Raw genomic sequence first — 12,790 nt, 5'->3', positions numbered from 1 at the left:
TAAATTGGATTTTACATTTATAAAGCAAGGACACATTAAAGTGATCAAATGTGACAGTAAAGACATTTGTAATGTTACAAAGATTTCTATTTAAAATAAATACTTTTATTTTGAACTTTCTATTAGTCAAAGAATCCTTACAAACCAGTATCATGGTTTCCACAAACATATTAAGCAGCACAAGTGTTTTCTACATAATAATAAGAATGCTTCATTAGCAGCAAATCAGCATATTAGAATTATTTCTGAAGGAATATGTGACACTTAAGACTGTTATGATGCTGATTTTGCATCACAGGAATAAATTGCATTTTAAAATATTTCACAATAATAAAATAATTCACAATATTGCAGTTTTTTTTTTGATCAAATAAATGCAGCCTTGGTCAGAATAAGAAAAACATTTAAAATGTAAAAATGATAATCTAATTCTGGGAGAATTTTTTTAACATAGTTTTATTAGCCATAAGCACTTAAGTCTGCTTAAAAAATAAATAAATAAATTGAAATTCATTCAATTCATTGACCTCTTTGAATTTACCAAAGAAGAAAATTCAACTCGATGGAAATAATAAAGTTTGAAAACTCATACAATGGAGTAGAAATGACAGAAATGATTATGCCTTGCTAAATGGACAGTTGCAAAGAAGTTGTTATAAAATAATGATAAAAAAAATGACAGCACAATTCTTGTTCTGTACAGTTCAATGTGATTTTTAGATTGCTTCTCAGTGTTTTAAAATCATCCTAAGACGACCCTTTCGGCAGAATTGTAAATGCAACTACGAATTGTTCAAAGAATCGCCAGTCTAAAAAAAAACAGTTTGCCATTGAAAACTCGAGGAATGCAGCGAGCGCTCTGGACTTCTCTAGAGATATCTCGCCCTCCAGATGGCATCATGAAATATTCACTGTACTTTTAAATAGCTAGCGTGTATCTGGACCAGTGGCTTTCTCCGAATGCATATCAACACTCAAGTGCCCACTCACATTACAAGTAGCCGACCTCCAAAAGCAAGCATAGCAACTGCATTATAAACAGCCTGCTCCCCTCAACATATAATGCAGCGACCAGCGGTCACTGAACCTTTAGTCAAGGACCGATCGGCTCCAGGAACTTCTCCAGGAGCAGATAATGGAAAGCGAGGATACTAAGTTGATAGGTGGGATTATGTGTCTGGGGTGTTGAGAACATGATCTTGGGTCTGAATCTGAGTTAGGAATCAATAGTTCATTACTCTGTGCCGTCGGTGAGCTCCGCCGAGGACTCCTGCCCAATGGGAATCACTGTCTGATTGCTTCAGGGATGTGTACGTTGGCAGGAAGCTGTACGAACTCACACTGAGCTGCTATTCCTGCCCCACATTCATGCAGAGCTCAGGCTGCTGTTGAGTCTGCGGAGAGAAGGGAAGTCTGAGGGCTGATTTTGCTTCTGATCATGAAAATATGATCATAGCAACTGTTATTATGCTTTGGCACATCAGTGATTCCTTCTGTGCAGATTTTACATGCAGATGAGCGAATAATATTAACTTCATTTACGGTTTTCTGTTCTATTCATCTCAACCATCATGTTTCAATGGAGGAATAGTGGTGTTTATAAATGGCAAAATATATATTCTTCTTTAATGTAAACAAGAATTTTTTTCAAAATAAGATATTCTTAAAATGTATCAACCCTGTATAGCCATTCTGTTTTTTTTATCATCATAAAATAAGTACTCTTTAAACATTTACTTTTTTTTTCTAATAATATAACAAAATGACACAATTCAGGGTTTTAAACCATTCATATTGGCATTTTGGCAACAGGGTTAGAAATATTGCACTCAAAAAATAAAAATAAACATGAGAATATTTAGTTTGACCTTCTGACAAGATTAAGCATGTTCTTTCACTAATATTTTTGGTGCTAAAAAATGACTGGCCTGTTGTACCTAATTTGTAGAGAATGACCTTTATGTAACATGTTTGTACTTGGGAAGGTGAAATTATGGTGCTTTTTTTTTTGATAGATAGACAATACTTTGCAATATTACAGTAGTTTGATTCTAAAGCTGTTGTTTCATTATCTTGCCATGAAAAATGTTTAACTAATGACGCATCTTTTATTCTTGTTTAGTCTGGCCGAACAGAAGTGATTGACAACACTCTCAACCCAGACTTTGTAAGGAAGTTTGTCTTGGATTACTTCTTCGAAGAAAAGCAGAACCTTCGGTTTGACGTGTAAGTGGATGACGGAACTTTTCTACCCTTAGTTTCGGGAAAAAAAATCCCTTGATAATATACTTAGAAATGATCTTCCAGTTCATTTTCAATCTTTTGCTTATTTGACACAGATACAATGTGGATTCAAGAAGCTCAAACATCTCAAAACATGTAAGCAAACTTTAATGTCTCACATGCCGTTTCCTGCATTCTAATGAATAGACAAGAACCACGATGCAATGCCTGCTAGTTTTACTCTGTTGATTTGATCTCTTTCCTGCTACGATGGATATGGATAACAGAAGGTACAAGCTGCAAATGAGTGTAATTTATCCATTGCTTGTTTTCCGTCATGTCAGAAATAGTTACAAAGGGAATGTGATTTGTTTTTCAGTTCTCATTCTTTGAAAAAGAAAGTGTTGTCATGTTCAAAGCCCAGACCCTCTGTGTCCTTTAAAACTGCATGAAAAACAGTCTGTCGTAGTTCTCAAAGTCTCGTCCTGTTTTTTTTTGTTTTTTTTTGCTTGCTTTTTTGTATGCATTTCCATGTCATTGATTCACCCCTTCCATTGCTTAGAGTTTCATCAGCCAGGCCTCACCTGTCTTTATACTCAGTGACATACAGTATCCAAGGTGAGTCCTCATACCATCTTTCTGAGATTTTCCAGACAGGACTGTCACTGCTGATTTGTGACTGTGGAGCAGGGAACCCACATAACTGTGATGTACCTTCATTGTTTTGTCTCTCACAGTCCTTCCTTGGCCAGACTTTCTGCACTCTAGGAGAGATTATTGGGTCCACTGGGTCAAGACTCGAGCGGGTGCTTTCGTAAGTCTTTGATCATTTTTCACCCTTGATACGACGTTGAAGAAGAAATAGTACCATGGAAACAGTACTGAAAAAATTCTCCAAATCCTATTGGGTCTCTATTCAGGCCACAGATTTAACCACATGGAAGACATAAGTTCATCTAGCCCACATGGTCCAGCTGAGCTCATTTATATAGCAAGTGCTCTCACCACGATTATAAGAGAAAAGGCTTGATAAATTGATCTTTTTCTAGCAGCTCGTGGATCAAAATCCTTTTACGGTCTCCAGCTCTTTGACGGCACTTCGAAAATCGATGCTTTTAACCGCGGTCGAGGTGCTTGTTTGGGGTCTCTCAAAAGCAAACTTTCAATATCAATCCAGAGCAGTTCTGCGTACGAATAGATCCCGAAGCTTTGGCGGGGGGTTAAAAAGGGAAACTAATTAAGCTACGACTTGAGGAAGGATGACACTTTGTATCTAGAGACTGTGGCATTTTAATGCTAAGATACAGGCTGCCACTGTCCAGCATATCTGGGTCACATCAATGATCTATTTCAGCAGCACAAAATAGGATGTCTGGATGTTGCCTTCAAAGGGATTTGCGCTTGCATTTGGCCTTACGGAAGAGCCACATGAATTTTTACAGAATCATATATGATTTTGTGAATTACATGCAATTTTCAGAAAATCCTCAAATGCAGTAATTTTAGCATAATTTATATACTTAGTATTTATTGATAGTTTAAATTAGTTTAAAAAAAAAAAATTTATGTTAATTTTTTTAACTGTCAAAATAATATAGATTTTTTAAAATTATGGTAAATATAAATCTATCAACCCTGTCAGACAGACAGACACACACACACACACACACACACACACACACACACACACACACACACACACACACACACACACACACACACACACATTACATTTTTCTAAGAATATAACAATTACATAATTTAAGGTTTTAAACTATTCATACATCCAGAATTTGATGAAATCATAGTTATTTTTGCATTATTTATAAACTATTATAATATTTATTAATATTTTAAATTGGATTTTATTTTTAGATTTGCAGATTTTAATTTGATTTAGATTTTTTTTTTTAATAATTATGTTATTTCAGTTTTAGTTTAAGTAATTTTAGTACTTCAACTTATAATTTATACTCAAAGTTTAGTTTATGTAATATACTTAAGTATAGTTAACATAAACTCAAGTTTTTTATGTAATATAAATTAAATTAGCTTTATTTCAATTACCTAAAAAAACTGTTATAACAGTTTTAATTTTAGTTAAAGGTCCCATTGCATGAAAATTCCACTTTATGGGGTTTTTTAACCTTAATATGAGTTTCCCTAGCCTGCCTATGGTCCCCCAGTGGCTAGACATTTTGATAGGTGTAAACCAAGCCCTGGGTATTTTTGAGAAAATGAAAGCTCAGACGGGCGAATCTAGAAATCTTCCCCTTATGTCGTCATAAGGGGAAAGGTTACCTCCCCTTTCTATTCTTTGCCCGCAAAAAGAATTTGGCCCGCCCATGAGAAAATGAGCTGCGCGAGCGCGATATTGGTTTTTCCTCGAGAGACATCATGGCTTGCAAACGAGTGAAGCATGGCAGTTGCTCAGTGTTTGGATGTACAAATGAACACAAAAGTATTTTTTTAGTTCCTTCATCTGAGCCTCTGAAGAACCAGTGGGTGAATTTATGATGTGTAATTGTTCAAGTTCAGACAGATAATCTTTCTCTCAAAGTCGTTCAATACTGTTTATGCATCAGTAAATCAAGCCAGTGACTAAACGATCAACTTTACATCATTTCTCTTATTAGGATGAAAATAATCTTACTTAAACTGTGATTAATATATATACAGAAAGTGATCAAAGAACAATCCCTTTCCAATCGCCCAAGCTGTCAATCACACAGCGCGAGTTTATCTGGACACTTGCCAAAACTCGTTATGAAATCAATGACGCTGTTACACTGCACAACGAAGCTCTTGCTGTACTTACCTCATGTTTGCATTGGTGAAATCATTAGTGAGAGTGCAGAAACTGCGTTGCAATGATAAGATCTTCATTCACGCGATCAACAGGCTGTCATCTGCTCAATCCTCATCACTGAAACCTTTTATGTGATGGGAATAGATCTAAATACTTAAAAAACTTCTCACGATTCGTTAATCTCGATAGTTGTAATAGTAAAAACGTATAATAGCTGTAATAAGTAAAAGTTTTCGAGAGAGTTCCACATGTAATGCTAGATTTTTCATATGCAAGCATGTCAGCCAATCACAGCAGTGGGCGTTTACACTGAAGTCTCACACAGACACGCCCCTTCAAACAGAGCGTTCAAATCAGAGGCTAAAATCAGGCTAGGAAATATGCCTTTTATTTCTAAATTATAACAACTTTTGATCTAAAAAAACATACTAACATTATAAGGGCACCCCAGGAAACATTCTAAAATAATAAAATAATCCATGCAATGGGACCTTTAACAACAATAATGGATGACATGAAGCAAAAACACGTGATTTTTAGTGCGTTCACATGTGAAATTCACATGCCTTTCCTTAATAATCGGAATGTAAGCTTTTTTAAGCCACATTAACAAGCAAAATAAAAAATATTGAAGATATGGCTAGACTGTGTGACTAAATCCCTGAATGACATGAAAAATTGTTTGTAAGTCCTCTCTAACAGCTGATTTTCTTCCTCGAAGAACGGCTCTGTATCACAGCATGGTAGACAGCGAGCTTTTTGCAAATGCGTCTGATGGTGACACGGCATGGGGCAAAAAACACTAAGTGGGCCATCTCCTTTTGGCCTTTCTGTCACGCTTTCTGCTGTGCTGTGCAAGCGGCGAGCAGCGGATTAGGAAAAAGGTTGGCGGCAATAGGCATATTTTAGTAGGTCAGCCCGTCTCTCTAAAGAGCTAGTGGGCAGATACTGTAACACACTGGGGTGGAAGTGTGGAGGAAGAGGTACTACTCTATTACCTGCTGGTTTCTATGGCAACCCACCAAGACTAGTGGCTTTTCAATTACATAGCACTGCATTTGGGCAAATACATCTAATTCCCTCTGTTTTCGCAAGATAAGGCCAAGGGAGTCCTAAGGATAAGAGATGCCACGGGATGCTCAGAGATGGGGATTTGAGGTTCCGCCACACATTCGGGGCCCTTCGGGCTTGATTTTTCTCCGGCCTCATTTCCACATGTGAGCGTGGTGGATTTGTGGAGAAAATGTGCGTGGATAGAAGAGAGCCATACTGTCAGGCTGAGCAAAATATTTATAGACAACCTGGTTTTGGTCCAGGAATATTTGAGATGAGAGAATGTAAAATGGTGTACAATAACAGGACTGGGTGTCAATATTTCGGCGCAGGGCTTTAAATTGTCGCAGAATGCAATCTATTTGCTATGTATGAGTATTGAGAATATTTCAAATAGGCTCCAAAAATATGTCTCGCCACGCAGGTAGGAAGAATTACCCCATCAGAAGGTGGGTAATTTGTCATTGGTCACTGCTGAAAAACAAATTACCAAATGTTACGCCCATGTGTTTTTATACACACTCGATCAATCTATTTCATACTCAAACTGAGGTTCTAATTAGCTAAAAAGAAAGCATGACATTTTCTGTGAAAATACCCTCAGTGTTGGAGACATTCATCATAGCAGCAGCGCTGTCACAGGCTTACACTGAGATGTATAAGTGTGTCCAGATAAACTGCCAAACACACCACAGTCAGTGTACTGATGATGGCTATCACAGACATCAGTAGCTGAAATGGATTTTTGCTCAGAAAACAATTATATTTTTGGTACTCTACAAACTTTGACACCTGGAGACATCTGTTCTGTAGTGAAAATGTCGATTTTCAAAAATCAAAAGTTGTATCTGTTAATATAAGTTAAGTTAAAAGTTCAGTAATGCTGTATAAAATATATTGCTCATAGTCAGTTCATGTTAACTAATGCATGAACTAATGTTAACAAATGACCTCATTGTAAAGTGCTACCAATAACTGTGAGTAAATAAATAGTTCACTTAAAGGAGCATTTCACCTGTGGGAACATTATCTTTATTGAAAGTGGGTAATATATGTAGTCGAAATGTAACATAAATTTAGAATTTGGTGCCTTCTTGACCGAGGAAAGACAGAAAGTAACTTTAGGGCGCATTTGTATGGAAGACAACAACTCCCACAATGCACCACATTGCACAGCTAACTCCCACTAATCCAGAACAGCGCCCATGAGGTATCCGCCTATCAGAGAAATCACTCTTCCGTCTACAAGGCTAGCTACCACCAGAGCTTGAAATTCATTTCACACAAAATTTCTAGTTAGTTGGCGAACTCATTAGTGAATTACTCCTCGTTTGTAATTCTTTCGGAATGGTGAATTATTGCATGGTACCGGGATGTTCAGTCCGCGTGTGTGCGCGTCCGCGACAGGCAGGTCTTCTGCCTCCAGATAATAAAATCGGAATCAGATAAAGCCACGAACATCTGATTCGAGCATCAGACTTTCGAAATCCTCTTCTTCCATATCATATTGAGTACCTTCCGCCAGTGTCGTCTGGCTCCACAGCGCCTGTTAGCTTAGCTTCCAAACAAGATGGCGGATATTGCTTTTAGTTTCTGCAAGTGAAGTCCCACCCACTGATCTGTAATAGGTCTGTTGCGTGAGTGGGTCCCACCCCCTGGAAAAATGAGGAACGAGTGTTTGTAGTCTCAACCCCTCTACAAAGATATGGGACTTCCTGGTTAGAATGACGCAAAATTATAAGCAAGAACTGCAACACTGAAATCCGTATTTCTCCCGTCTCAGGGGAAAATTAGGGAATAATGCATGACCATTCAAAAATATGACGATATGTTTCTAACGATACAAAGCTTAATGCAAATAGGTGAAGTGTCCCTTTAAAAATTACAATTTTGTCTTGAATTATTCACCCTAATGTTGCTTTAGAACTGTATGACTATTTTTTTGATGGAACACAAAATTAGAGATTCTAAGAATAGCCCATGTAATTTGTGCACTACTGTATATTCAAAGCCACACAAAGTCGTCACTACCCAAAAATATTCCTCTCTACTTTTGCTCAAATCTTACTTGCATATTCAAACTTCATGCACCAAGATCAATTTCCTCATATTTTTAGCGGCTTAAAGGGATTGTTCATCCAAACCTGAACGTTCTGTAATGTACTCAACCCCATGTCAGTCTAAACTTGTATATGTATTATATGTAGAAGATTTCTTTTTTTTTATTTTAAGTACAATGAAAAGTACAGTTCAAAATCTTTTCTGCAGAAGAAAGAAATGCATGACAGAATTTGCATTTCTGGTTGAAATCCCCATATAAGTTAAAAAAGTCCAAAATCATAGGAATATCTCTGTTTACATTGTATTCTGGTGATGCTATTTTAGTGGGTGAGGTTAAGCATATCTCAAGATCTTTTTATCTGTGCACACAGCTGTTGCGTTTGACCTTCAAAGGAATCTCTGGCTTATTAGGAGGGCTCAGTCAGGGAACCATGGGCTTAGAACTTAAGCACAGTTCCCGACTCCTGCGCCAGATGTGTGTGCGCCGAATCCGTAAGCCAGAGACCTGCAAACACAGTGTGGCCTTTAAAATTTATTATGCGTAATCGAGTTAACGGTCACATGATCACCATCCTTATCTGGATCCGGCACTTCAGATACAGAATATATTTGCATTTCGCTACAATACTTCCTTTCCGACAGGCATTTATCTGCTGCTTAATTGCTCTGATATGCACTTCTACAATCTGTGTTTTGAGTGCTGTTTGGAGCAGGGCATTTTTGACAGCTATTAACCTGCCCTGACCGAACAGTATCTCTCCTACAGTGAGATCAGTTAATGCATGCTCACTAAATCCCCACCATCATTGCCTAATTGGCCGGCTTACTCATTCTCTACAGTCTGTTCCCACGGCTGAACCTGCAGCGTACTTCAGCAACACAACGTGCTCGTCTCTCGAACTGTATTTTTAGAAGCTTGAGTATTTTAAAATTCATGTAATTCACCTTTATGAGGCACCATTATATTGATGATACCATTTTATGTACATGAACAACAAAGCTTAGCTGCATGATTTTGTCACATTTACATGCCCGTTGAAGAGCTGTATGACAAATTAAAGTAATAAAGCCCCAAGAGGCTGTGCATTGTACTGTTTTTTTTTACAGTTGAGGGCCATTTTTATTCATGACACGAAGCGACAACAGCAATATGATCAAATACACTGATGTTCAGTTAATAATTAACGGTATATGCTCTATGAACAAACCAATAAATGTAAGTATTAGAAGTTGTGCTGTACTGTTTGTGCCATAAATGAGAGTTTAGATTGTTGAGCTTGTTATCGAGAGGTGTTTTATTACTTTTCTAAGTAACTTACATTTACTGTTGAATGAAAAATAGAGAAAAATCCAATACTCCAGTTGCATCTATCTAGAGACCAGAATATCATAATCTTGCTCTTTTGACTTGGTCCACATAGCAACCATTTAGCAACAAAGAAACCATTCCAAACACTGGGAGCGAGTTCAAGCCATTGTGGTGGCAAATTTAACATGAGCAAGCACAGTCAAATTTTACGTAGAAAATGTAAAAATCTAGTTAAAAATCGAGTTAAAGTATAATTTATGATACCATTTAGTTTGTGTTGTCAACATGTCGAGAAGATATTGTTTTCTGCGCTGTGGAAGCAAATCCACTTTGCATGCACTTCCAAAGGATAAGGAGTCACACCATTGTTACTGCTCATAGCACTGTGTGCACAAGTGCTGAGAAAACATCTGGAGCTGAAATTCAGAATATGGGAGTTTGATTTCTGACACACGCTGTAAACAGTAGACCAATCACAACAGACCATGTCATCTGAGCAATTAGATTAGACCAATCACAACAGTTTTGGCCATCTGACCAGTCACAACAGACTGGGCCATCTGACTAATCAGAGTAAAACAATGACAACCGACTGGGCCATTTGACCAATCAGAGCAGAGCTCTCGGAAAGCTTTCGGAAAATTCTTGATTGAACCATTGACACTGTGAGAAAAGAGGTGATGCTGCAAATGTATGAGAAAATTAAAGGTTTTTTTTTTTTTTTTTTTTTTTTTTTACCTTGGATGCATGTAAACCTATTGTAGGACACCTCCAAAATGTAATTAGGAACTTTTAATATAAAACTTATATACATATTTAATAGTAATAATAAACAATATAATACATATTTAATAATTAATAACTATATTAATAATAATTATTGAAAAGGAGTAAGGGGATGTTTAGGTAGCTAGCTTGAAACCAATGGGGCTGTCGGTAAGAACAGGTACAGTACACTCAGGTGTCAAGGTCTTTATTTTACATCCAAGCAGGTATTGTATGTGTGTGTGTGTGGTTTATGGTCAATTACGCACACGCAGGAAAAAACAAAGAAAGGAGAAAAACTCAGCCATGTGCAACAGAAGGAAGATGTTGTGGACACAGGTGCCGTTAATAAAGCCTGATAGAGTCCTAATTGGCTTGAGATCATGTGGGTGGAGCTCGAGGTTAATAGGGAAATTAACAAGCTAAGAGGGGTGTGGCACATGCTTTGCACCTTGCAGCTTAAGACGGGCACTGTGTGATTTTGTCCGATTTTGAGCCGAATTCTGACTCGTGCGACTCTTTTTCGGTTCGGGCCGATTTTCAGCTTTGTCGTGCGTCGTTTGTCGTGCAGTGTTCGTGCTGTGTACAGGGGGAAACGAGAGGCGATTAACCTCTCCCGACCGGCAATCAGATGGTCGGATGAATTTCTGGCATGTTCGAAATTTTGGTCGCTCCTCGTGACTATATCGCACAGTTGAAGCAGAGCTACGAACCGATTGCCCTAAACTCAGTGTTTTTTTTCCCTCACTGTGCCTGCGCGAAAACAGTTTCATCTGCAGAAAAAAAAAAGAAAAAAGGGAGATCTTTAAGTTCTGTAGTTCAAACTAGCTACAAATTACTGTTGCTTAGCTCCAGTTCGTGTTGCAAAATGGATGAACCTTTACCCACTTCTTCCAAGCCACCTGCGATGTACACTTTGCCTCTTTTATTCATTTGTTAAACAATGTTTTTGAAATAAAGCTGTTTTTAATTTTCATTGATGAATTATTGCAGTGTTCGGACATATTATAGATGGTTAATAATTAATGATATACCTATGCCTATAATTCATTGTAATCGACCTAAAGGTTTTAGACAATTTTTAATGAGGAGGAGTAAGCTTCTATGTAATATTTTATTATCCTCAAAGCGCGTTGGTTATGCGGTGATGCGCTATGAAATTATTGCGTGGCAATTTAATTATAACAGCCTATCACTTTAATAATAAAAGTAGCCTAGGCCTTCCCTAATAATAATAATAATAATAATAATAATAATACAATAATACTAATAATAAATTGGAAATGCTAAATCATCTTGATATTGATAGCTGATGCTTGTTTTGACAATATCTCTGGATACATGATATCGTCTATAGGCGCAACCCGGCACGAGGGTTTATCGCGCTGATTCGCGCATATTTCACACGTATAGTGTGAGCAATGAAGTCGTAGCTCGACGTTCGGACCGTATAGTGTGAGCACATAAATCCTGAGCTTTGGCTTTACATCGCATGCGATCTACTCGTTCAGTGTGTGTAGGTACCTTGCTGAAATCGCACAGACATCGCACAGTGTATGCCCGCCTTTAGGGACACAAAAACTTCTCAACAATTCTACTATTTTATTAATTAATAATACATTTTGTTATATAAAATATTTTTTTTCACCACAAGTATCTGTAGACTATTTATTGTTGCCAAACAATGTCACTTGGTATATTGATGTAAAATGTGAATACAATTGATATGTGGGTACAGCTATTACTAATTTGAATAACAAATGATATTTTTGTGCTTTTTAAGATGCGTTTGTGACATAGATACAGCAGTGTTGGATGTCTGTGTCCTGTAAGAGGGACTCGGTTCTAATGGCGCCCGGATTTATCCTGTCTGCCGAGGACTCTGATTAAACATGCAGGGAGGATGTTTTTGGCACTGACACAGTAAAATGGGGGGTGGAGGGGAGTTTGAAGCTCTCCGATAAAATCTTGAGATGCTATTGTTCTGTCTGTCAGATATGCTGTGTTAGAGAGGTGACAGCCCAGCTGGAAAAGAGTGTATTCTTCGCCTGTGACCATGAATAGTTTCATTCCACAATGTGGTTTAAATGAAAGCAAGGTATTTGAGTGCAATAACTCTTAATACAAAGACATTTCTTCGTGAAATGTTAAATGTCATTCATTAAATGTTATTAATTTATTCCCTCATTCATTTCCCTCCTGTCAATCAGTTTTATTTCGGTTTTATTTTATTTTTATCTCTCATTCTTTTCCTCTCTGTAGGCTCCAGTATACTTACACTAGTGGCACTTCCTGTTCTCTTGTGTTCGGTAGCAGTGATGAAGCCCTCTTTCGCAGCAGAAGTTGGGATTGAAAACCTCCTCGGCTCACCTTTATAAGTTGTTTCCATAGCAGCAGGAAATTGAATGCAGAGTTAGTGACACTGACAGCTGTCTTGAGTTATACATTGGTTGGTACTGAGTAATGAGAGAGTCTACGGTTATGATGAGCCACGTGTGACCTTGAGCATGATGATTTGATGCCTGGGGCAAGACGTGAACTCTTCACACAAGCTGAACCCTCTCCTACTT

The 12,790-nt window shown here is 37.6% G+C and overlaps 1 protein-coding gene across 1 annotated transcript in view; it reads left to right on the top strand.

Moving 5' to 3' along the window:
- Positions 1 to 12,790, top strand: part of cpne9 (copine family member IX) — a 41,960-nt gene that overhangs the window by 10,062 nt on the left and 19,108 nt on the right. The window contains exons 4-6 of the mRNA XM_079849933.1: positions 2,123 to 2,226; positions 2,340 to 2,379; positions 2,961 to 3,037. Of these exons, the coding sequence (XP_079706059.1) occupies positions 2,123 to 2,226; positions 2,340 to 2,379; positions 2,961 to 3,037 (221 nt within the window). The remainder of the gene's footprint in view (positions 1 to 2,122; positions 2,227 to 2,339; positions 2,380 to 2,960; positions 3,038 to 12,790) is intronic.

Source organism: Squalius cephalus (assembly GCF_949319135.1).
Source record: "Squalius cephalus genome assembly, chromosome: 18".
Taxonomy (NCBI): Eukaryota; Metazoa; Chordata; class Actinopteri; order Cypriniformes; family Leuciscidae; genus Squalius; species Squalius cephalus.
The sequence above is the reverse complement of the archived record's forward strand: the minus strand, read 5'-3'. Positions and strand labels throughout refer to the sequence as shown.